At 42.6% G+C, this 25,456-nt stretch overlaps 1 protein-coding gene and 1 long non-coding RNA gene across 4 annotated transcripts; one reads left to right on the forward strand and one right to left on the reverse strand.

The window, feature by feature from the left end:
• The first annotated feature begins 226 nt into the window (after positions 1-226).
• LOC118301341 lies at positions 227-9,951 on the forward strand. The gene is made up of 3 exons (XR_004790288.2): positions 227-2,866; positions 3,563-3,687; positions 9,679-9,951. It is a non-coding gene; the product is annotated as an uncharacterized LOC118301341 (long non-coding RNA).
• On the reverse strand, positions 6,831-23,885 carry b3glctb (beta 3-glucosyltransferase b). 3 transcript variants are annotated; one of them, XM_035626754.2, is made up of 15 exons: positions 23,553-23,885; positions 22,769-22,806; positions 22,624-22,663; positions 21,901-22,010; positions 16,999-17,075; positions 16,728-16,839; positions 15,945-16,081; positions 15,459-15,522; positions 14,516-14,632; positions 12,859-12,928; positions 11,907-12,020; positions 9,684-9,783; positions 9,264-9,383; positions 8,741-8,885; positions 6,831-8,253 (listed from the first exon to the last, which is right to left on the reverse strand). In XM_035626754.2, the coding sequence occupies exons 1-15, from the start codon at positions 23,611-23,613 to the stop codon at positions 8,119-8,121; spliced, it is 1,440 nt and encodes a 479-aa protein (XP_035482647.1). In that variant the 5' UTR covers positions 23,614-23,885; the 3' UTR covers positions 6,831-8,118. The 3 variants fall into 3 exon arrangements, with proteins under 3 accessions (XP_035482647.1, XP_035482651.1, XP_047186511.1); XM_035626758.2 differs by lacking the exons at positions 22,769-22,806; positions 23,553-23,885 and adding an exon at positions 17,356-17,423 and having other exon boundaries at positions 22,624-22,643; XM_047330555.1 differs by lacking the exons at positions 22,624-22,663; positions 22,769-22,806; positions 23,553-23,885 and adding an exon at positions 17,356-21,774 and having other exon boundaries at positions 21,901-21,978.
• Positions 23,886-25,456: the final 1,571 nt, after the last annotated feature.

The raw sequence follows: 25,456 nt of genomic DNA on the forward strand, positions 1-25,456 counted from the left end.
GTGTATTGTTTATTAAAAGGAGCACACACACACACATATATATTCATATATATAAATTGTGAAAGCTGTGATTGCAAACCAGGACAGCTCTCCGTCCTCAGCTCAGCTGGTATTTGCTTTTATCAGATGAGACAGCAGGGCCGGGCCTGTGCTCTCCAGTGAGCGTGTTCATGTCCATGTTCGGGGCTGTTCTTTCCTCCCGGTCCACGCGCCAGCTCTCCTGCCTGTCTCTGTTTATCTTTTTGGACGGAGCTGCTCCATCGGTATGACGTGAGCACGCTCCGGGCTCCCTATCTATCTCGATATCTGAATGGCACCGGAGCGGAGAGAGGATGTGCCAAGAAAGCTGGAAGAGGCACCTCGCAGTTTTGTTTTTTTTAGTTTTTTTATGCAGGCCAGCGAAGAGATCCGACGCACGAGCGAGACTGAAACCCCGCTTCTCAAGAAACAGACTGTGAGCCGGTGAACGCGGGTCGTTGGTTCCATCATATTGAAGGGAAAGCCCATCCCTTGATGCCATGATACCGGTCCGCGCGGTTCAGTGCATCGCCGGAGTGATGACGTGCCTCATTGACTCCAGTTACTCCTGGACATCCCTGTAATACATTTCGACAGCCTCCACGGATGTGTGGATAGAATGTGTGGTGATGAATGGATTTTTTTATTTTCCTGTGAGAGAACTGCAACGGGCCCCGGCTGCATCCAAGGACGGACAACAACCCAAGAAGAAGCGGAGCCGTCAGACATAGTTTTAGCCCAGTGCTTTGAAAATCAAACAATAACGTCAGACTCTCAGTGTTCCAGTCATGCATTAACACACAGCTTGAGGACAATGCTGGAGGACATTGATCCATACAAACAAGGGAAACTGTGAGTTTTTTAATGGCCGAGGACTTCAGACAGCTTGTGACTGTAAAAACCAAGTATTAAATATTACGACTTACTCTTTGCTCCATTTGAATTTATACAATAAGTGTTGTTCTTTTAAAAATTGGGAAGATACGGATATGAATCAGGCCACACTTTCAACACTGTTTCTCCAATGAGGATCCTTATATCATAACCCTTACAACAAAGACAAACGGCAGAAAACATTTTAGTGTCGGTTCGTGAGACTGAGTGTCACTATGGCACAGATTCAGAACTGGTTTGATGTTACCAGGAAACCATTTGGTCACCAAAATATGGTAGGTTCAACCATATGGTAGGTATGGTTCTATCCATCCATCCGTCGTCTTCTGCTTATCCGAGGTCGGCCTTGTTCCAGACATCCCTCGCCACAGCTACGCTTCCCAGCTGCTTCTGAGGGACCCTGAGGCGTTTCCAGGCCAGATGGAACACGTAATCCCTCCAGCAAGTTCTAGGTCTTCTCCGGGGTCTCCTCCCAGCTGGGTACGCCCGGAAAACCCTCCAGTGGACGGCGCCCAGGAGGGGATCCGACCAAACTCAACTGGGCCCTTTCAACGCACAGGAGCAGCCGCTCTTCTCTCCGGATGGCCAAACTCCTCTCAGTCTCCAAGGCTGAACTGCTCTGATATTTTTTTTCAACTAGTCCATTTAAATGAGACCAATCAAAGTTATCCACTTCCCCCCCGTTATTGGTCTCAATGCTGTGGCTGATCGATGTACATGCATGCACGAATGTGGCATGTGGCAAGAGCTCACGTTACTGCATTTTTCATAACTCTCCACTTCCTCCTCTGTTGCTGCTCGCAGAGGGTTCAAGTCCCTCGGTTTCACCCACAGCGTGGCCACGTGGCGCAGCAAACACCTAATCATCCAGTCGGTTTATCGCTGCGGGTACACAGTAAGTTCCTGCATGCGGGGAACATATCACAACAAAACCAATCAGTGGTCTGCCGGGAGATGAAACTTTGAAACATAACGCACTGTCTGGAGGTGAGAATCAAATGAAATGATTTTAAAATGCCGCCCCCTTGGCTGGTGCCTGGAATACAACCCGTCAGTTTATCAGTAAATAATAGGAGATCCATTGAATTGATCGGCCACTCAGCAGCTGCGCCACGCGGCCGTCAAAGTGACACGGGAAGTAAGGGGTTCACTGGTACCAGTCCGTCAGTGACTGGGTTTCTCGCACAGGCAGCAACATGCCATTTTGGAAAACAAGCTTCTCCATCGCACCGGTGGTCAGAAGTGATACAAATGTGCCCCACCTCTCTCTGAAGCATGCGCTCGCAAGAATCAATATGCCTGGGTCGGGAAAACCCCCGCCTCACTTCTTCGACCCAGAACAGGCCAGATGAGTGACCCTGACGGGGCCTTGGCCGTAATGACGAACGAGAGCCTCCTCTTCAAACGTTGGCAGATCCTCTTGAGTTCATATCTCCACAGAATGTAAATGTATCATTATGCTACTGGGATTTAATTTGGAGCAGAAGAGTTACATATTCAGCAGTTTACCAAAAGTCTTCAACTTGATTGTCTGAGCTGTGCAAAGTCGGCCGATCTACAGGAGCTTGCTTGCTGCGTGTTCCACCTAGCGCCACTGCAGTGATTAAGAAACAGGTTCGACAAGTGGCTGGTTTCACCATAAGACAACATGCGTTATGCTCCACGTACTACCTACGAAACCCACAGAGGCACGAGCAGGTGAAGAGCAGCAAACAAAAGCACTCACAGTGGATTAAAGATCAGCCGTCTGAGGCCAATTTTTGAATTGGGAAATGGGCATACATGTGGGACAAGGGTAATGACATCGCCTTCTCCGAGGCACTCATGAATAATTCAGTCAGACACAGTGTCTTGAATAGGCCTACTCATGTTTTTTTGTTTGTTTTTTTATCTCCGGGCCATCCTTGTCACGGATATGTGACATCTGGGAAGGACAAAATCTAATGAGATGATGGTAAGATGTGCTGTTTGTCATTTATTCTATTTTATTTTTGTCTGATTTCCAGCGTTGGATATCCCCTTGGGACGCAGTATGTAAATTGACATGTACATTTTCATTCATGTAACGGAGCAAAGTGCGCAGGATAATGTAGGCAGCTGGCTTTAGGTGACTTTACACTAGTGACCACGCCAAATCTTCTTCTCTTCTCGCAATTAGTGAATTGTATATACATTTTTTTTTTTACATTTTTCCTTATCATACTAATAATTGTTGTTTTTTTTTGCTTTCAGATCATTTAAAATAATAATTATGGAGATTTTGGCGATATTTCTCTTTCCTTTTAACAAGACTTCAATTGCATTATTATCATATATTAAGATAGAATGATTTTTTTGCTAATTGACCCGTTACATACAGCGCATTCTCAATATAGTCAATAAAACCATGTACTTTATGTTATACACTTTTTTATTTCAATGCAAAAAAAAAAAAGCTTTTTAAAAACGCCTATTGTAAAAAATAAAAGAGGCATAATTAGGAAGAAATCCTAATCATCTCCCAGGCTGAAACCGGAGGGGATGCTTTTAGCCTGGGGCATGTTAGCTGGAAGCTCTGCCTTTTTTTGTACAGTATCATGTACAGTCTGTAGCCATCAAGTTACTTACTTAATAATACAATAGTAATAGTACAGGGTTTCCCTTGTTACAGGTGGAGCTTTCACAGGCCACATAGCAACGGCAGCAACCTTGATGACCTGATTAAACTGGACATTGTCAACAAGGTGCTTATAGGACATCTCGTGCACAATCTTCAACAATCCCAAAACCCACAAGGTGAGATGAGAATATTTATCATTTGCATGCTGTAAGCCGTGCAAAGCAGCACCCATGGTTTCAGAAAAGCATTGGTTGACGGTAACATTTTTGCTTGTGGTACTCCACAACCGTTGAGAAAGCGATTGCACTCTTCATGACATGACATGGTTGACTGTCAAAGATTTGAACTGAATAATATCGAATAACCACTGGGAGGTTTTTGCACGGGTAGAGTGGGAGACAGGTGGCATCAAACAAATGAGTCATGCAATATGTATTTTCAGACATTCTTGTTAACAGTGCGTGAGGGAGACAGACAGAAATACATATCCTGCCATCAGCTTCTTAGACATTTAAATGGCTCCCATCGAGTCCAGTGAACTACGATTGAAGAAGCCTAAAGCATTTACAGTATAAAGTAGGCCAATTCAATTTTTTCTTTCTATCTATTAAGAGAAATTTGATGAGACAGAAACCAGTATATGTCATGTCAAATCTGCACAATAACGTAAAAATGCAAGAACTTTGGCACGATGGCAGGGAAATGTAAAGGCTTTGACAAAAACAATCATGGACCAAAATTCTGCAAATTAAATAGAAATCTGGGCAATAGCTTGACAAATACCGTGCCCACTTTTATAAAAATGTTGGTCAAGGGTTAAGTTCCTGTATCCATTTCTGATTCATGAGAGATCGCAGGTCCCAGTCCTGTGTTTTGATGATAGATTTTGCTGTTACTAATGAAAACTGCTTTTAATTGGACACAAAACAGTTAAAAAAGCAGTAAAACAAAAAAGAAGTGTTGGCCAAGTGTTGAAACGTTGGCTCATATTTTGACTAAATGTTATTTATGATGCACAGAAAATTCCTCACAACCATCCAAAGACCGTTTTTGGCTCCGCTCCTGGATAAGCTTTGATTTCTTTGCGTCCATTGCCTCGCCATTTGAAAATTACCTGTTATACACCACAAGCTAAAGAAAGCCATATGACATGCAGTAATTCCTCAACCCCCTCTGATTCATGAGATGCTTGAAGACGCACTGAATCAGATTGGTTTACTTTACTGTTGATGGAAATGGAGCGAGTGTTACAAGCTGGACGCCGCTGCAGATCTGGAGCTGATATAACAACACAAGAAACATCTTTTTTGTTAGTGACCTACACAGCTGGAAGTTGCAAGTTTATGAAATCTCACTGCATTAATGACGGTGTTGGTAGTGTGTGTGTGTGTGAGTGTGGGAGGAACAGTGTGATCCAGTTTTGTGGGGTTGGTAATGTTACATTCACACATGAAAGGAGCGATGTGATGAGAGGCCTGGAACTGCTCTACATCCCCGAAGCTGTGTCCTGATATGTAATTTAAGGGGACTGTAATTAAAAATTGAAAATGTAACTTCTGAGCGTCATGGAGCGCAAAGTAGAGGAGACTCATTACTCTGACAATCCTGACGTGCGTTGAGTATTAAAGCTTTTTACTCCTGTCGCGCTCGCACAGAAGCCCAATCATTCAAGTGATTAATGCTGGCCGCTGCAAAATGATGTGACAGCGATGTCGTATCTTTTTTATCATGTCCTCTGCCTGGCATCATATAACGCCTTCATTCTGAAATCATCACAGTCAACCCCTCAAATCCCTGTTGCTATGGCAACTCAAGTCACAATGACACGCGATACTAAGACACCTTTCAGACTTGTCAATGAGAGTGACACGTCTGGAGAAATGAGGGACACGCGGGCTTCAGAGAGCAGCGTCATCGTCCCACGTCATAATCGATCAGTGACCTCAAATCAATCTTCTCTACAACTTCAACCACAGACACAGGCTGAAAGAGAAACTACTTTTAGACCATTTCGGAGCTGTGGTGACATACGGCTCTAACCACCCACCAACACATTACCAGGCCAGTGCGGCCACATCACCATCCACTCGTGCCACAGCGGTACAATATCGAGTTAGCCATAATCCCAGGCTGAGTACTGAGTGTTCTATGTACTTGTAAGGAAAGAAATAAGTCTATAACGCCTCATGAGCCTTGTCTCAGAATAGATATAACCCCAAAGGACTATAGAAACTAATTTGCACATTGCTTTGTCTCTCTTCTTGTCACTACACTGGCATTCGTTTTGAACAAATGAAACACCTACACACAAAACGGTACATTTAATGTTGACATAAAATGACACCCCCACACCCCCCCACACACACACACACACGCGCACACACACACACACAGACACATTCAGTGCCTACAGAGTTAAGTGCAGAACAGAGTTTGTTTTCCATCATGTTGTCAACTTGTAATTAAAAGGCTGTGCTCTTGGCAACATTGTTCTTGTAGCCATGATTATTAACTTGATGTTAGTTGCACATTTCACTCCCCCTCCTCTTACTTTTTGTGCCCTCGCCAACCATCTCTCACCGATGCCTCGAGGAACCCTGACCCATGATGTGACTGCGTCAGCCCTTACAAAATATCTGATGGTCCAACACTGAACTTGTCTGAACTTCGACTATGATCTGCGGTGATCGAATCTATTTTTAAGAGTCTCGACGGAAACAGCAGCAGGATTTTGTTTAATACATCTTAAAGGGTCCATATGTATAATGCAGTGTTGGGGAACCTCCGACCTCTGGGCCATACAGTATACGGACCTGTTGCTGCTGCAGTGCTGTTAGCACAGGACAAAATAAAATTGTTCCTGAGTGTCAGGTTGTCACGAAGAACCGTAGCAGACAGAATTATTGATGGGACACGTTCTTCGTATGCTTGCAATAAAGACAGATTCAGATTCAGATGTGCAAAATCAGTGGAATTCCCCTTTAAAGTGCATCCAACTGAGTCTGTGTGTAAATATTTCCACACATAAAAGTTTATTATTTAACTGAATTAATGTGTTACGTCCTTTTTATTTACTTTTAAGAAATGTGGGTTTTCAGCAAGAACCCACACAAACATTTATACGTTCTCAAAAACAGCCGCAAAATGGCTTTTGAATGCAGGCTTGCCAGCTGTGGTCGCAATTACTCTCACGCACATCCACACACATCCACACTAAGTGACTCACATACACACACTTTTGCCTTTCACAGATCAAAATTGAAATGAAAAATTAGAGACTCACTCACACAAATATATATTCCATGTGATAAACATTTTGTTTCATATACAAACAAAATTTAATGTAGAAAAAAAAATAGGATCAGTTTGACTATTTTGGAAAAGGTCTACTTAGTGCACGATAATCATATCTCCCAATGTTCATGTTATTATGTGACCGACATGAAAATGGGTTAATTTTAGCAGCAATTTTTTCACAGCAACTACAAACGACTTACCTGGGTCTGTCAAAATCTGTACAATACGGATCATTCACATTTCAACCCTCCTCGCTCCAACACTGAGCATATCAACATTACAATAAATACATCATTCTTCAATAAATTAAACATCTTAGGCCTCGTCCACACATTTTTTTATGAATAGCTTTTGGCTTTATGGCCACGTGACAACTGAATTTAAAGTAACTGAAAAAGGACAATTTGTTAACTCATTCCATGGTGAAGATGTTCAGATGTCACTGTTAATCTACCAGAACCCGGATTAACTGTTTTTCAGGCCCTGTGATTGGCCAACAGGGCTTTACAGTTAGTGATATATTGCCACCTGTTGGTTTGGGCTTGCGCTTGACAGCACTTCACAGTGTGGTTTTATTAATTCTCAGCTTTAAAAAAAACAAAAAACATCTGTGTATGTATGGACGTATGGCCCGAGCTCATGGTTTGTCAAAATTTTAGTTTGGTGGTAAAGTGGCAGCAGTGACACTCAAATGTTCAGCCACAAAACCAGTGGGGATCAGCGTAGCTTAATGTTCCATCAGATCAAATCCTTCTAACAGATGCTAAGCAGAAAAAAACAAACGCTTGTAACGTCGACAGTAAATCCTCCAACTTCCGAAGTAAATCTGTGTTCGGTAAAAGTTTGGATTTCAGTAGCTGATGTAACTGCCAATTTTGAAAATGTATAGTTGTACTGTCGCTGCATTCATTACTACTTTTGAGGCATTCGAAAAAACAAGCCGAAAGACACAGCCGTCCTCATATCGGTGGCTTATAAAGATATCACGGCAAACGTGTTAGTATTTACCTCCTTACACATCCAGCAGAGGCTGGGAAATATTAACATCCACGTAGGATGTTTTTGCCCTGGTTGTGCAGTTTTTTTTAAAACAGAGATGAGGAGCTAAATCAGTCTAAAAGAAACTCTGTCACAGTATAATTCAATAATACTCTGCAACCCATTTCACGTGACACACATTTGATGCTAATAAGAAAAATATTGATTAATGAAGTTATCTCTACCCCAGAGGCCGCAGTGACTTTGCTCGTCTTAAGCTGTGGTTTTGGGTCCTACAGTATTTTAATACATACTGTTCAGGCACCGTGTTTCTACAGTTCGTCACGCAGGTCTTTGTCCCGCAGCCAGTGTCTGTAGACGGCCACAGGATCTATGTTCCAGTGCTTGTGGAAGGAGATGGCCTGCTGCAGGGAGATCAATGTCTCGTTGTAGTCATCTGGTCGGGCCTACAATATCAAAAACAAGTGGTTTTTCAGTGTGTGTGTGTGTGTGTGTGTGTGTGTGTGTGTGTCCATGTATGTGATTCATTTATTCAGGGGTTTTCCACTGCTGCAAACTATTCGACAGTCGCCCTCAGGGTAGAACTGTTCAGCGTTCTGTTGTTATAGCCTCTGTAACCCACGAGACAGTCCAACTGTCTTTTACCACCTTCACTCGGGGAAGGAGAACATGAAGCGAGCATCGTGCAGCGCACCACTTGATACTGTATCATGGAGGTCAACATCTTGAACCTGGCTCCCATCAACTCTCGGAGCGCTTAGTTTGCAGTTTCTGCTTGCACTAGTGTTGTATCTCTCGTATATTTAGGCCTGTTGTTCAAGCTTCATGTGTTTTAATTGCACAAACAATTCCCGTCCATTTGGATCACACAGATTGTGTGTGTGTGTGTGTGTGTGTGTGTGTGTGTGTGTGTGTGTGTTTATTGGTCTCTACCTGGTGGAACAGCGGACTGTGTGTGATGGGGACACCGAGCGAAGTGAAGCATCTGCCCAGCACCATGTCGTCAGGAGCATCATCACTGTAGCACCTACAACCACTGGACATTAGCCTGGAGACCGCCACCCGACTGAGCACCATCCTACACACACACACACACACACACACAGACACAAAACAGATGTTCAATATGAAAGGGATTTAATTGCCCCCAAATGTATCAGATAGAGGGTTTACCTATTTCATGTATTTTAGTTTATAACTGTTTTTGTTCTTAGACGTGTTTGGGGTAAATGTATCCCCTCCCTCATGGACAGTATTCGGCCTCATCAGTGCTTTGTGTTTCACTCCTGTCAGATCCAAGTGGTGCCTCCGCAGTCGTTTTCTAAACGTCTGAACATGTCCCGTGTCAAACCGACGTTCAATCCCCTCAAACCTGTATTTTTATTCGTCATCACCAACTCGCGTTCCGTCGCGCCACAATCGCACCACAGAGCTTATTTTAGTGTCGCAGCCTCACCCTCCTCCTCCTGTGGCGTAGCTGTATCCATTCAGAACCAAGCTGTAGCCATATCTCTCCCCAAGGCTCACCGCCTCCTTTGGGTCATAGCAACGCAGCAGTCGTCGCAACCTGGGTAAACTGTGGAGACGGACAAAGTCCAACAGACAGAAAGTGAGGTTCACTCACAAATGCCGCGGATTGTAAAGGCGGAGCAACATCAAGCTGGTGACATATGAGGGGACGGAGAGCTGGGGAATACTAAACAGAGGAAGTTATCATAGCGTATTAGCTGTGTACTACTGTTCACTTTAATTTAACCTCCTCTGTCAGAGTGAAAAAGTGTTTCATGAAAGATCAGTGGTTATGTGACAGGAGTCAAGTATTTTAGCTATTGTTTTAAATTATTGAATCCATCTTCATCCTCTCATTCCAGTTTACCTGATGAGTGTGTCATCATCAACAATGAGAAGCCAATCAGCCTTCGGCACAGCTTTACTGAGGAACCGCCTCAAGATGGCGAATGTCTTCCCACAATGCCCTGCAGGGACACGACATAAAGACAACAAGTGTGAGAAGGATGGAGCGGGGTTCACCAGTTCTGATCCTGGAGGTTTGTGACTCATAAAACGTCCGAGGAGCAGAAACCTAAAAAAAAAAACCCGAAGGACTGAGGGAGACAGAATGTGAGTCTGAGTGTGTACGTGACAGTGATAAACAGTATTAAAAAAGGTTTGCAGTCACACTGAAGAGGTTTTTTATTACAAAACAAAACTGACAAAGTCAGAAAGGAGCTGCTCGCCAGCTTGAACATAAAATATGTCTCAAAACAAAATAACAAGGAACAGTCTCTAAACAAATGGATGTGGAGACGCAGGCAAAAGAACAGAAATACTCCGGGGAATTAATAAAAGAGTGATGTGGTGCTAAAAATAAGACGACAAGCCAGTGATCGAATTTAACAGTCCTGCAATAAATCCTACCTTCATGAAGGTTATAATGTTACGTTTTTATTAAATCTATTTTACAGAGATGTTGGTTCAACTTCAGAATCATTTTGAGGGATGTTCAAAACGTTGAATTATGAAGAAATGTGTTTCACTTTACGCTTACTGATTACATGGGGTGGAAATTATAACAGAAACCCTGTGTGTCATAGGACACAATGAATATCAACAGCAACACAAACGGCAGTCTCCAAAATAATCATTAGTTTGAATCAACAACTCTATGAAATATAATCAATAATAAATTAACAATAGAGCCGTCGTGAAAGTAGGATTTATAGCAGGACTGTTGTATTAAGACTGTTTTTGTTTTTTGTCCTGAGCGTAGGTATTCATAAGAGACAAAGAGAAGAAGAAAAAAAGAACTGGGGCATCTTTATTCTCCTGAACTGAAGGTTTACATGGCTGTTTTAGTGAAATGGAACAAAGAGGATAAAATATCAAACTTACCAAAAAGGAGGAAAAAAAGAAGAGAAACTTAACAAAGGCACAGGCTTGGACAGCGTAAAATACTGGGAGGAAATACAAAAAGACTGAAGAAAAAGAAAAGCTATGGGACAGAACAGGCAGCATGACACTTCCATCAGCCTCCGAACCAGAGCCGAGAGAGAGGAATTTAGAAGCGAACGGGAGAAAGAGACGGAGGTGTCGTTGACACTGTACGCGTCCCCTGCGGTGTGGAGGTACATTAGACGGAGCGACGCAGGCAGATCTGTGCTGTAGTCGGAGGTTAGCTCAGACAAGAATACGCCTGGTGCAGATACAACGTTAAAAACCACTGAAAGGTGAATTGAAAAAACGCTGATTGCGTCGTTAAATCTGTCGAGGAGCGGGACACATGAGGGAGGAAGCGATGGAAAAAGGAGCAATTGTGATTGCTAGACGACCGGGTCAGGTCGTATCCAAAATTGCAGGTCTCATGGGGTGTTCCCTTCCAAAAGGAATCCAAGGATGGACGAGGGTAAAGGGAGCTTCACTGCGGACTTTGGGCATTTTAACTTAACTGTAATAGGGCTGCAACTAATGATTATTTTCATAATCCATTTATTCTGTCGATCATTTTCTCGATTAATCGATTCGCTGTTTGGTCCATAAAATGTCGTTAAATTGTGAAAAAAATGTTGATTGTGTTTCCAAAACTCCAAGACGATGTTTTGTTTTGTCCACACACCAAATCTATTCAGTTTACTGTCGCAGAGGAGCAAAGAAAACCAGAAAATACTAAATAAGAAGCTGAAATTTGTTTTCATAAAAACTACTTGAACCGATCATCAAAATAGTTGGCGATTATTTTAGTTATCGATTACTAATCGATTAATCGATGCACCGTTGCAGCTTTAAACTATTACACTGAATTACTGAATTGCTGAAAAAGCACAATATGTGTCCTTTATTTTTTTTTAATCAGCTGATATATTGTCATCAGATTCTTTTATACCCTTAATGTTGAAAAGAATAAAAAAGGCATTGGCCGTGTCGCTGGCCGGGGTAAAGATTCTACCCAGTGAGTTTCTGAATGTTCACCATCCACCACCGTCCATCCCCATCCACCCACCTGTTCCTAAGATACCTGAGCCAGTTTGGTGATGTGATCCCTCCGACATATCGTCGCTCTGTGCTGCATGTCATCAGGAAACACTGCTGCGGGTCAGCTCACCTCTCTCCGTATTGGCCACTCCCAGGCTGATCGTGGGTATGGAGGCATCCGTCACGTCGCTGTAATACTCCAAAAACCCAGCGTCTTTCTCCCAGGTTGCCTTCACCACTGGCACTGAGGGGAGAAAAAGGGTTTATCATTTAAACTATTTCTCCAAGTCTCTTATTGAAAGAAAACGGACGTGATCTAATAAGGGAAGATGGAGGGAGAAAACAATAGGGCTGTCTTTGAACAAGACACTGGCTAAGTGGCAACTGATGTGTGGGGACCAATTCATCTTTAAAAGAAAAGATCATCGTGACAGTTTGCTCTTATGACCTGAAATTACTTTTCCTAACAAAGTTAATCACACACGGGGCCTTGTGCTTTTGATTTCGTGGACTTGCTTTGAAAGAAAATCAGTCCATAACTACTGGTTCATTTCGACCTTAGAAACAGACATCAATGTTTTGGATAATTACACAAACTGTTGTAATTTCAGCAGACAGTGTGGATGAGGTGGTGAATTTAAACAGGTAGTTCTTAACCTGACGGGTTCACAAGGACTGGATGACCATTAAAGATCAAACAAACATTCATTTAATTTTCATTTATTCTGTGATTAACATAAACGAAAAGAAGATTGACCAAGGGTATTAACAATATGATAATATTATACATAAAATAATTGCTACCATCTTTTTATCCTCTGTGCGTATTGTTAAAATTCTTCAGCTTTTACTTTCGTTTAATTAGGATCATCATTGTTGGACATTTAGTTGTAATCAATTACTTTTACCTTCATGCACTGATACTTTAAATTAAGTAAAGGATCTTACTGCCTCTTTCACCTTTCACCACTGGGGAATATAATCGAATTTCCGATAATTGAAACACTCTCTTAGTAAAAACTTTGCACGCAAACACACACGCACGCACGCACACACACACACACACACACACACACACACACCTCGCTCCGAGTGGAATTTCTGACAAGTTTTCACAGCGACAAAAACGTCTTTCTTGGACACAGGATCTCCCTAAAAAGAGAGCGAGAGAGAGAAAAGTGAACAATGTTCGTCTTGTTAGAAAAAATATGCTGCATGAAAGAAATAAGATGGTGAAGAAACATAACACAAACACAGTGTGAGGTGCAAGCATATACAGAATGTAATGGACTTCAAATTGAGTCCGAGGGGCGAAATGAGGCACATTCAGTTCTAACTGTAGTGTGCTGGAAAAAAAAAAGGAAAACACTCCTTGCAATGTTTCAGATTTCCACTTCGGTTTTGTGGCCAGACTTGTGAATTCTTACATTTCTTTTGCACTAAATTCCCTTTTCAGGCGTGACAATTGCCAACACTAATCTGTGTACTGTTACTTATTCGCAGAATATTCAGTCTAAACACTGCACACTTCGTACGTACTAGATTCTTGAAGTTTTCTTTGTGCTCGGGGGACTTCAAATCATCAAAAAAGATGATGCATGACATCATCTTTTTCATTAGGCCAATTTGACTTTGGTGGCAGTAGAGAGCCACAACACAGATCATTTTGTTCCTTGGCTAGTTGGTCGGTCTGAAACGTTATCGTCCACATTTTGGAAAAATGTCAGGCTTCTGCTTTAAAGAACAGAAAAAGAACAAAACATCAACCAACGTGAATTTAGAAGATATAAACTGCTGGATGTTTGTGAAATCGTAAAGAAGCTGCACTTTCAACTAATGGCAATTGGGAAAAAAAGAAAAGCTGTTGACACTTACTCTCTCCCTAAAAGCTCAAAGTGGGCGTCCAAAAGCAATTTATTCATATTTCTCACACATGATTTCACATGTGCTGTGTATAGAAATGAATATAAATTTTGTCCTGTCTGTGATCCATATCTTGTCTCGTGTGCCCACTTTCTTCGTTAGCCTTCATTTCTATTTGCTCTCGTCCAGCTCAAACAAACAAGCAAACGCGGCAGCGATCAGTGCGGTTAGATAGATGTGCACTCGGGGATTTACGTAAAGACGTCACAGTGACTCAGTGACCTCATTCCCGAGGTGTCATGTGCTCAGCGTTTGACATTTAACAAAGCCGGGCGGCAGAGTTATGAATGTGACTGAAGGCCATGGCTCATAAAAACAACCAGGGATTTCCTGGTCTTGTAAATTAGCGACACGAATGCCGAGCTTTGTATTCCTGTTTCATCCTCTTTAATGGAGTGAAAGTCCCTCTTCTCCTTCCACATCTTTCGACCGGAAACTTCATTGAAACATCAGGACGTTCAGCTCAATTAAGACATTTCGGCTTGCATTCATCTTTTTCATAACTTTTTAATACTTATCGCAATATTTAACGTTTTCGCGATCGTTCTACTAATCACACATTCACTACCCATTTACCACTTTTCCCAACTCTTCATACTCCTTCAGCTTCTTCATCCAAATTCAAGCCAGCTATCCAGTTTAGCGTCGGCCACAGAAATGGCCTTTTTTGGTATAGTATTTTTATTTTTATTCTTGTGTGATGTACTGTAGTGTACAATGACAACGAAGGGATTCTGATGTCTGATTCTGAAGTCATGCCTATAGGAGTCGTACACATTCAGTATTATGATGTACAGGTAATAAATAAATACGTACACAGTTGGGCAGGTAGGTTGTAAACGTGGTAGCACAGTTGTCTCTTGGCTCTGTGCAAAACTCTGGAACTGCCGTCAGCTTTGGTCCATTTCCTTCCTCCCAAATATACAGAGCGATCTAGAAGAAGAAAAAGAACATATGAAAAAGCGAGATGAAGGCAAATGTCGGCGATAAGTGACGCATTTTGATCATCGATCTGCAAACGTAGAGTAGTCACCCTGAGAATAATGCATCAGTAACATCTGATCAGACAACATCAGCGCTGACAGTCACTATCAGAAGACCACGTCTTCAGAACTCGGTCTCTGTCGTATGCACTCACACGGCCAAAGATTTACTTCGTGTCACCAAGTCTTTTGCGGATTTCAAAGGGGGCCACTGAGACTCGCGCGATGAATTTCAAATGCATCAGTCCCTCGCAATTTACTGAGAAGAAACGCGATGAAGAACATCTTAGCTTTGACCACAGTTTTACTGATATATTATAATACTACAGGAATATTTTAAAAAATTACACGGAATACTTTTTACAATGATGGTGTTTCAACCTACTCTAAAGAATCTGATGAAAGAAAAAAATTGCATAAAACACAATCATGTGCTAAAAGGGTTTTCTAAAGTAAAACCAGAAAAATTACTGATTCAGAAGTAGATCTTTTGCACTAAACAGCCGCTGGCACAAGAAGCTGCAGTGGGCTCCGCCTGAGAGCTTTTTCCAACAAAAGAATAGTCAGTTGCTGGGGGAATGTTGTCTTTCACCATTATAGGATCCGCAGGCAGCCTCAAAGATGACATTGATGATGATACTTTTCACAGCAGTTGAGGCACAAAGCAGAATTGAACCAGAAGCGAGTCACACACACTCACTCACACACACTCACACACACAGACACACACACACACACACACACACATGCAGATTCATGAAACTCTTGGAAAGTACCTCGTGTTTTAAGTCGATGGTAAAATCCGACTTCAGATTCTCGCGTTGGATCCGCTCAGCGAGTCTTGACAAAAACAGAAAACAAAAAAAGGGAACGAAGAAAGAGCACAAACAATAGAATTGAAGTGGGAATTGAAGTAGATTTGAAACACTGAATAAAGGCATCGGTAGAGATTTAATCCTATGGGTCTATGTTCTGTAGATTAAAATGTAATCTAAGATGGAACTTCTCCCTGGGACCGTTTGTGGACCAATATAAAACTGACTGAGTGCCTGTTTAAAACTGACAGAGTACCTATTTAGAGTTTGAGCACTTGACTTTTATCTATTTATTTTATTGTGGACGGGTCTCACACTTCTCTATGTGTTATTTATTTTTCATTTATTGGACTTATGTAAGGTTTCCATAGTAGTTGTAATCGTGTCTACTCCCAGAACCTTGAGATGATTACAGAAAGGCTTGCGCACACACACACACACACACACCTCTGGAGCAGGGGCGTGCTGAGAGCCCATCCGGCTGCAGGGTCAGGGTAACCAAAGGAACTGGGGTCTTCAGAGAACGCATAATGGTGGATGATGGAGGCCTCGTTGTCGTGGAGACGTTTACCCAAAAACCATTCCTGTGAATAAATAAAAGGGAAACAGTGGGGCAAGATGAAATGATTTTCTTGGTATTGCTTGAAATAAATCACCATCGAGTGATTCCCACGGAGCTCGAGACTGTTTCATGCACAAGTGTGGGAACCTTCTGGGCAATTAAGTACACAGACCAGCAGGCAAACGGACATTCAAAAGCTTTACAATTGTCTTATATGGTAGATGAGCCTGATGCCTGCAAAGCAGTGGAGGTTATAAAAAGCTATTAAAGCGCTTCCGGCCTGAAATTGCCAACGTCTCAAATGTCATTAAGATATGGCAGGTAAGAGGAAACTGTGAAAGTCAAGACAAGGTCCAGAAGAAGAGGGAAACTTTCACATAAAGTTGCATGTCTGCAGGGCAGAACGGCAGAAAAAAAAAATGATATGACTATGGCCCCTTTTAAACTGAGATCCCGTTATATTGCCTTTAAGGAGACGACTTGAAACAAACAAAGCCTAATGCGACCACGGTGTGTGATCTTAGATAGCATGCTGGCGTTCCAGAATCAGAGGCGTGATGTGTAACACAACAGCGTCGGCGTCTGTCCCACCATGTATGTGTATCTGTATGTCGCCACTTTTGTCGGGGAACATGTTTGTATTTTCCAGGGTGTGTGGTGCATCTCACCTCGGAGACCCGGTACCTGTGGAGGACCTGCAGCAGAGCAGCCAGTGTCACTCTGGTTTCCTCCTCTACGAAGAAAAACCAGGCTGCCGATTGGCCGTAAGTGGCAGACAGACTGGGGGGGATCCACAAGAAAACATCAGCCTTATACCTTGACTTTCCCCCCACAGGAATCATTACTGCGCAAAATTTGATTAAAAAAATTAATTAAGCCGTATTGGAATCTGATTTGATGAATACGTTAATAATCTCCGTATGCGAGTTCAACACTCACCGAGGAAGCGCAGGGAGGATACTCCAATCCCCTTCATACTCCGACAGCTCATGGAGGAGAACAACAACCGGAGCTCCCTGTATGAAACACAACAATTAAAAATCATTTCTTTTCTTTTTTTTTGCAGAACAGAACAATAAGGCTCACAGTGTTGTATAAGCAAAGCGGTCATAGCAATTATTACAATTATAGTCAAGTAAAAAAACAAAACATTATTACAAGTTCTGATACATGAGATGACATGAAACACTAAATTAAAAGAACAACAAGTTCTGCTACACAAATTGCTATTAATTAATATTGAGTTTTCTCGAGTCTTTGCTTCTTTTTTTTTAATGAAATATTGGATAATCTTACCTGTTTGGATATAGACTGTAAATTAAATGAAGCCATCTTCAGTCTCTTTCCTAACAAGTCACTGACACCTGAAACGAGGAACCAACTAAACAACATTTTTCTTTTGTTAGGGTGTCACAAGAGAAAATTATTGGAATTCTATGCTTTAATCTGTATTTTCTTTGAGTATTACAAGTTTTTTTTTATGTTAAATCTCAATTTAAAAAAGTAATAGCTGTCAAGTAAGTACTGTGAAAAGTGCTCAGAGTAAAAATAAAGTACACAGTCAGTGGCACAAAATGGAGACGCTCGAGCGAAGCACAAGAGTCGGTCACAAAAGCGTCAATAACACGGAGGGCAGGTGGTGGTGAGCGGGGAAATGTCTCACCGGGGAAACCGCGTGACAGCTTGTAGGAAATAGATGCTGCACTGACACGGACGGATGATCTACTGAATTCACCCCGAACGTGCCGGCGGGTGGCGAGACCTTAATCCGCAACACGTGGAGTAACAGCATCTGCGCGACCTGCTGCGTGCACTGTTTTGTTTTCCACTTGTTTCGTTATTGGCTCACAACGAGGGGAAAAACCAAGTTGTTCGGAAAGCTTCTGTTTTTTTCAGGTCTCCCCTCCTCACCGAGTGACTGGCGCAGAACAACCTACGAATCTGATCCACACAGGTCAACAATAGGTCTGTAATGAGAGTGTCGGAGCGGGGATGAAGTCCCTCTGCCGGGTCTTATCCACTTTACCTCTAGTGCCAAGCGAGTCACAAAAGTCAGTCTTTGTGTTATGACAGTGAGGATGCTGCTGCAGGCTGCAGGCTGCAGAGTTCCACATCTGCAGCGTTGTGTCAATGTGATAACAGATACTTTCTGGCACATTCCTACACACGAGCAGGAGAAGGTCATTCTGTGTATGCAGAGATTCAGGGAGGGAGAAACGCTGGAGCCACTTAATATGACACAAAACACGACCGATATGGATTTTTGGGGGCCGGCGCCAATATGTCAGCAGGCCTAAATATATAAACTATAAAATATTTGGTGGTTTTGGTGAAACCGAAATGTAATTGAGGCTTGATATTTTAACAGTACTATTTTTACAAATAAAAAAGTATTTAACTTGAAATAAGAAAATTGAAGTCTTTTGACTTAAAATGGAAACATAAATGTACATCTCTTCTGCATTGTTTATTCTGTAAAATAAACGTTTTCATAAAAGCAAACATAAATGCCGAATCCAGTACGTCTGTGAAAGTCTAATAGACGATTTTTATCAGCCATACGATGAATCTTTTGAGCTCTATAACCTAATACCAAGTGTCTCACTCTGGTACAATGTTCCATACAAGGCATATACACTCCCACTTGCCAGTTTATTAGGTACACCTGGTTGAGACTAATGCAACAGCCCAGGAATAAATCCTGCCTCTCGTGATGTAATCGTTGATTCAGACCGTATGATCATTTTTTAAGGCTGAGTCGAGTAGCACTGCACCACACAGAGAGATGTTTGTTGTTTGGCCAACCGCCACTAATATAAATGGGTTGGACACTAGAGCCTGTGAAATGTACAGTCGCATTAGTCACGCTGAACAGCATGTTTTCGACGTGTAACTCAGGAGAAGACGATGGCTCTTTTCCTGACCCATCTCGTCCACCAGCAGCAGACTTTCCTCCATACTCCCAATTTCCTTTCTATTTTTTTCCAGTTTTTGTCAAACTTGCTGCTGGAAATACTTTTTCATTTTGTTTACATTTCACGCAGAAAAATGAGCCAAGAAAATAAGACAGAATGCTACTGGCCTTTGCAGAATAACAAATTACTGAGAAGGAACCTCAGGCCAAGTGAGTGGAATTGTTGTTCCTGCTCTGAACATTCATCCATTATCTATACCGCTTTATGCATTAGGGGGGTTGCAGGGGGCGGGCTGGAGCCAATCAGGGGGGCGAGAGGCGGGGTTCACCCTGGACAGGTTGCCACGGGGCAAACATACAGAGACAAACAACCATTCACTCTCACACTCACACCTATGGTCAATTTAGAATCTCTAATCCACCTCACCCCATTCTGCATTGTCTTTGGATTGTGGGAGGAAGCCGGAGAACCCTGAGAAAACCCACGCAGACACGGGGAGAACATGCAGACTTCAGAAAGGCCCTGGACGGTCTGAACCTGGATTTGAACCAAGAACCTTCTTGCTGTGAGGCGACACACCGCCAGAGCCCCTGACCTGAACATTCATGACAAATGAATCAGTGATATCACTGCAGAGTGTGTGTGTGGGTGTGTGTGCGTGTGTGTTTGTGTGTGTGTGTGTCATAGGTGATTACACGGCTGAATGAGCTGTGGCTGGAGACCAGGGGGCCGTGGGGGAGACAGAGAGAGGCAGACTTCAAAATGAGAATACTTAATTACATCAGCTGTCTGAGCCACACACCACCAAGGCCACGTGCCGACACACAAGCCTCTTCGCAGGTCCACTTTACATTCTGACGGTGTTGAGGGGAGGATTTTTTGTTTTTTACCATCTGCTACGGTGAGACGAGAGCCGAGAGAGCACTGGCCAAATGAGACGGATCCGTAATGAGGTTGGATGATGAGGCTAAAAAAGACACACACACACACACACACACACACGCAGAGACCATTCTCAACGCGACGCGCATCCAAACGGGCCGCTTACGAAACGCGCCCCGCTCTTATCGGCACTTTCAGAAGAGTGGAGGAGCTATTTTCTCACACTGTGTTAGTCTGATTCATTTCATTTCATTCTATTGTTAGACACGAGCTCTCACAGCAACATCTCCATTTCCAGAAGAAAAATGACGCCTCCTTTTCAGCGGAGACACCTGTTTCTGTGCGAGTGCTTTTTGTGAGCAGAAAAATATTCACAGCATCAATATTCCTGCCATTTGTCACACCAGTCATGTTTTTTCTCGATTTTGCCGATAACTCCTCACAATTTACACAGAGAATCTCCATTTTATATATCTATTATTCTCTTGCGAGATGCTTTAAGCGACAGTCAAGTCAATTTTTAATAACCCCCCCAATAAAATGATCTGCATTAGGTGCCAGAAAAAGTAAAAGAACCGTTTGGAAATACTTTCAGTTTTGTATAAATATGATCAGAGCAAGGTCGGAGTTTATGTGTGCGAAAACTATACGGAGTCAGTAGCAAATCTGGAATCAAGCCAATGAAATGAATCCCATAATAACGATGCTGCGGAATGAGCTCAAGAGAGTCGTTTACACCGGAAAATCTAAGAAGGTGTCTGAGCTGAAGCAGGTCTGACCCACAGATACACAAAGTTGCTTGTTTGAGGACAAAGGAGGTTCGACCAGCTATTAAATCCAAGGGTTCGCCTGTTCTAAACAGGATTATAATTGTTTTGTGTTATTAGCCTAAGCACACTGCGTGTCTTTATGATTTAGATGCAGATCAAATTCTACTTCCCAAAATCCCAAACCAAGTTCAGGCCAAACCAAACTGCCTCTTCTAGTAACACACGTCCACCATCTTTGATTTCTTCTGTCCTCATATGCTTCTCTGACATGACACGGAGTGTATTAAGTCAACTATTAAATAAATGTCATTGAATAAAAGTGAAGAGTGTTGATGGGCAGTTGTTTATTGATGTCTCACGACATTCTCACCAACTGCACTTTCTTTCTCGGGTAGAAATTGGTGTGTAGACGCCACAAACCGCCAAAGACAAGACGGCTTTGGAGCAAAAACAATCATCCAAGTGTCAAATTCAATAAACAAAGCATGACATGATTAAATTTGTTTCCAGCCGTTACACCACGCGTATTGTTTACAGTGCTGCAGCGTGACGGCAGACGCCTCTCTCTGCCGTAAATTGAGACGACGCGGGGTACACGCAATTTCAGCGGAAACCCCGCGAGCAGCCGCCGCGGTAACTTTGCAGATACAGTAGTTTCTCTCGAGCCAAACACGACGGCTCCTGTCCCATCATCCTCATGTGTGACTCACAGACACATAACCAGACACATGAGGATGTGACTTTCTCCTCTGGGGACATTAAGTTTCTCTTTTTTTTTTGCCCAAATTATTGTCACTATTAAAACAACTACGTTTTATATTTTGAAACTCGTCCAGGAAACTTGTCCACGGTTAAATTGGCCTTTAGTTTCACGACATCAACGTCTCCCAAAATCATGCCGCCACGTCCGCATACGCCTGTTTTCTCATTTCACTGAGGTCTACAACAAAATTGATTTAAACAGTTACCCTGCAGGCACATGCCGTGTGGGAGAGAGAGAGCATCCCCCTCAGCTCAGGCAGCAGAGCTCTATGGCAAGGAGGCCACCTATTGGTCTCAGTGTAACACCACAGTGTAACGCCACAGTGTAACGCCACATGAGAGTCAGGCCACCGACTCTCAGCGTGTGTCTTTGTCGATGGTGAACACTGAAAATAAATCAAACTTGCAGCGTCATTAACCTGTTATTGCTGCTGACCATTTCCCACGTGTTCTGTAGCCCCGAAGCTGTGATAACATTGGAAGCTCACAGGAACAACTGAGCCAGTTATTACCCGTCCAAGTTCGTCCGCCTGCTGCAGAATCTCCCCCCTCCTCTGAATGCCTCGGCGGACGTGGTAGGAGTTTCTCTGACTCTGGATCACCAACACCAACTCCTCCAATCCTAAGAAAAACACAAAGACAAAAGTTGGACAGAGCGAGGAGACGCAGTGATGCAAAGAGACGGGGGGACGTAAGAGAAACACACAGGAATCCAATAATGAATCATATATTAGCACTTAATGCGATGTGATTAAAGTAAAACAGTTTCATTGACTTTAACTAAATCCCTCTACGTTGACACAATGTCTCCGCGTTTTTTAAAACCACTTATGACTCATCATCATCACAATTTTTGTTTGAATTACACTAACGAGATGAGAACAAGATCAGTGAGATTTGAATGTGCAGGCAGGTGGATTTTCTTTCTTCTTCTATCCCTCAATTTCCAGTGGTCACACCAATCTAGGATGACGGATGGCTGTAACTTCCTATGTAGCGCACACACACAGACACACACACACACGCCCTCAGACACAATATAATACAATACATGTTGTTATGGAAAATCAAGCCTCCTTAACATGCATCACAACACTGATTTGTCTTGCTCGGTATTGTGTGTGTGTGTGTGTTTGTGTCTGTGTGTGTGTGTGTGTGTGTGTGTGTGTGTGTGTGTGTGTGTGTATGTGTGTGCTGCTCTGGTCAACCTAAGTCAAGTGAAATCCCTCACTCACCAGCGGAGCTGTGTGCAGCGTGCTCCTCGTGCTCTGCTGCCTGCGGGGGGAGTCACAGTTGATTAAGTCTGACACTCGAGCCACATGATGAAGCAGACTGTAATCATGACAGGAATCTGGGGGTTGGCAGAAACTTTGCACTCACACAAGCTCGACCGGCGTGTCTGTCTTCAGCGGAGGGGCCTTGAGACGGCGAGAGAGATGCATCAGTGTCATGACATCATCAAAATACTTCAATAACTCGCGCTGATAAGAGGACGGATATTAGATGATCCATCAGCCCACAGAAAGTGTAAATGCAGCAGCTTGATTTATCAGGCGAAAAATTACATCAACAACGTTCATATCACTGGAAATGGAAATAAATTGCTTACTCGTCAAATTTGTAAAAGGGAAAAATTCACTTTTTTTCTCAGACTCACAGCTTTTTTGACGTATATTTGCCAACCAACAGCAGAATGTCACTGCAGGATGTTGTTCACATTTCCGCCCACTGCTACTTATATACAGTACATTTTTAAATATATTAGTTTCCTGTTAATGTGCCATGTTGATTATTCCCAAGATGTAATTAAAATTGGACAACTTAGACACTATTCAAACTGTGATGTACTTTTTCATTCATTCATTCATTCATCGTCTACCGCTTTATCCATTTAAGGGTCGCGGGGGGTCGCTGGAGCCAATCCCAGCTAACATTGGGCGAGAGGCGGGGTTCACCCTGGACAGGTCGCCAGCCTATCTGATGTACTTTTGTGTAATGTTATTTAAAAATTGACATTTTACTTTGAAGGCCAAATCGGAGCAACTTCCGGTTGTCTGCCATCCATCACTTCCGCGGAGCTAGCTAAGCTAGCACCACACGTATACACTGAGCACGGTGAACGCAGTAGCCGTGTCAGCTTGGCCGGACATTGACTCCCACTTACCGAGCCACAGAAGGAGCACAGCGACCAGCTTGCATCCGTCAACCACATCACGGTGTGACATGGCTCCGTTTATAAAATCACCGTCTTTTAAATGGCGACTTGGGGAAATTGGTGCTGGACTGACGGTGACTGTCGGTGTGGCGCTGTAGCGACCTCTAGCGGTCACTAGTTCACCAGGTGACCGCCGGGACTCACTGTATATGCAGATCAGAAGGGTGCGTTCAGGTTCGGGTGGACACTTGCAGTCTTTTACTTTTTTTCCCCCACATTTCTCCACACTAAGTCCACTTTTTTTCCTCCCCGAACTCGTCTCTGTGTTGTATTGACATGATGTCATCATTTAACATAAAAGATTGACAAAATATTGGAAATGGTTTTTTTTTTTTTTTTGGGGGGGTGTAACCAGCACTGCTCTCAATAGAACACACACACACACACAAACACACACATACACACACGCACACACACGCTAACACACACACACACACACATGCACAGGACTTGTCAACCACTGTAAAAAATTAAAAAATAAATCACTGGAACACTTTAAGTGCAATTTTAAAAATGTTCATCTCATTTCACAGGAGTGCAATAACCAACTGTGCAATAATTGCTACTGCTCTGTATAAAGTATTTATATTTGTTATATTTTGTACATACCTATGTTTTTTATTAATTTTCTGTATTCTGCTGTCCACTTTGCTGCTGTAACGCCCAAATTTCCCCGTAGTAGGACGAATAAAGGAGTAACTTATCTTATTAACACATCATTACACATCTCTAATAATATCCTTGACACAGGTAATGTGTCAATAGCAATACGTGTGTTGTGAAATCCTGCTGACAAATGAACCAACAAACAGACACGGATAGAAAACATAAACTCCTTGGCAGAGGCAATGAAGGAAAATTAAATCAAAAGTCAGATTTTCCATTTTCCAAAATCTGATTTTTTTAGATTTTTCTTTTTAATTAATAAACACCAGCTGCATCATACTAAAAAAAAAACCCCACCAACCATCACCTTGCCTGTTGAAAAATAATGTAACTGGTTTATAGAGTGGGGTAATTCATCCTAAATCACAAGTCAGGTTAGATCAACTGTTGCTACAACACAGTATGATGGGAATTTAAAACAAATGGGAGACTCCTGCTCTACTGAGAATGAAACATGAGAAAAAAAATATGTGAGAATCTCTAATAAGTATGGAACTTTATCAATAGTTTTTTGGGGGTTTTCCAAACATAAAGATTGAATGCACAGTGACAGTGTTTGTCAAACCCATCGTGGATTGGATTCTCAGTCCTGGCGGCCTCACGCGTGGGAGAGGTGTCGTCCAGAACAGAGCCTGAAAACATCTTCACTGTCGTAGGCTGTGCAGACTTGTGGAAACAAATGAGTCGACCAACAGTCTCCTGACCACATGGACATGTTGGCCTCGCAAACCGCAGACCGCAGTCGTGAGTGTTCACATTTTTGGGCAAACAATTTGAACTGTGCAGAGGGAGGTCCAGTCGAGGAAGCTCTGTTCCATGAAGGAAAAAGGGAAAGTGTGTGTGTGTGTATATATATATATACATATACACACACACACACACTTTCCATATATATATATATATATATACATGGCCTGTTATGAATCACCCATACACAAATTTATGAATCTGTCTAGTAGGGCTCAATAAGTTGTGTGAGCAAACATTCTATTTGAACAAAAGCGTTGAAACTTGATCAGATAAGCTGTCTACGTGATGCAGAAATTTGCAGCTCACATTCAGGTTGCCATGGCGCCACAGAGGCTCTCAGGTGACTCACAGTCCCCCAGTGTTTCAAATTAGCTGCTGTGATTTTCCCAAGTAGAGTCTGACTGCTGTTTATTTCCAAGCACAAGGCCAAATGTTGC

Source organism: Scophthalmus maximus, chromosome 2 (assembly GCF_022379125.1).
Source record: "Scophthalmus maximus strain ysfricsl-2021 chromosome 2, ASM2237912v1, whole genome shotgun sequence".
NCBI lineage: Eukaryota > Metazoa > Chordata > Actinopteri > Pleuronectiformes > Scophthalmidae > Scophthalmus > Scophthalmus maximus.

What these genes read in the sequence shown, in the direction of transcription:
- b3glctb (XM_035626754.2), bottom strand. Translation starts at nt 23,613, where the DNA reads ATGTCACACCGTGATGTGGTTGACGGATGCAAGCTGGTCGCTGTGCTC. An exon ending in TGTGCTCCTTCTGTGGCTCG is followed by an intron (nt 22,807 to 23,552) that starts GTAAGTGGGAGT and finishes CGCCGTCTCAAG; the next exon opens with GCCCCTCCGCTGAAGACAGA. An exon ending in CGCTGCACACAGCTCCGCTG is followed by an intron (nt 22,011 to 22,623) that starts GTGAGTGAGGGA and finishes TGTTTTTCTTAG; the next exon opens with GATTGGAGGAGTTGGTGTTG.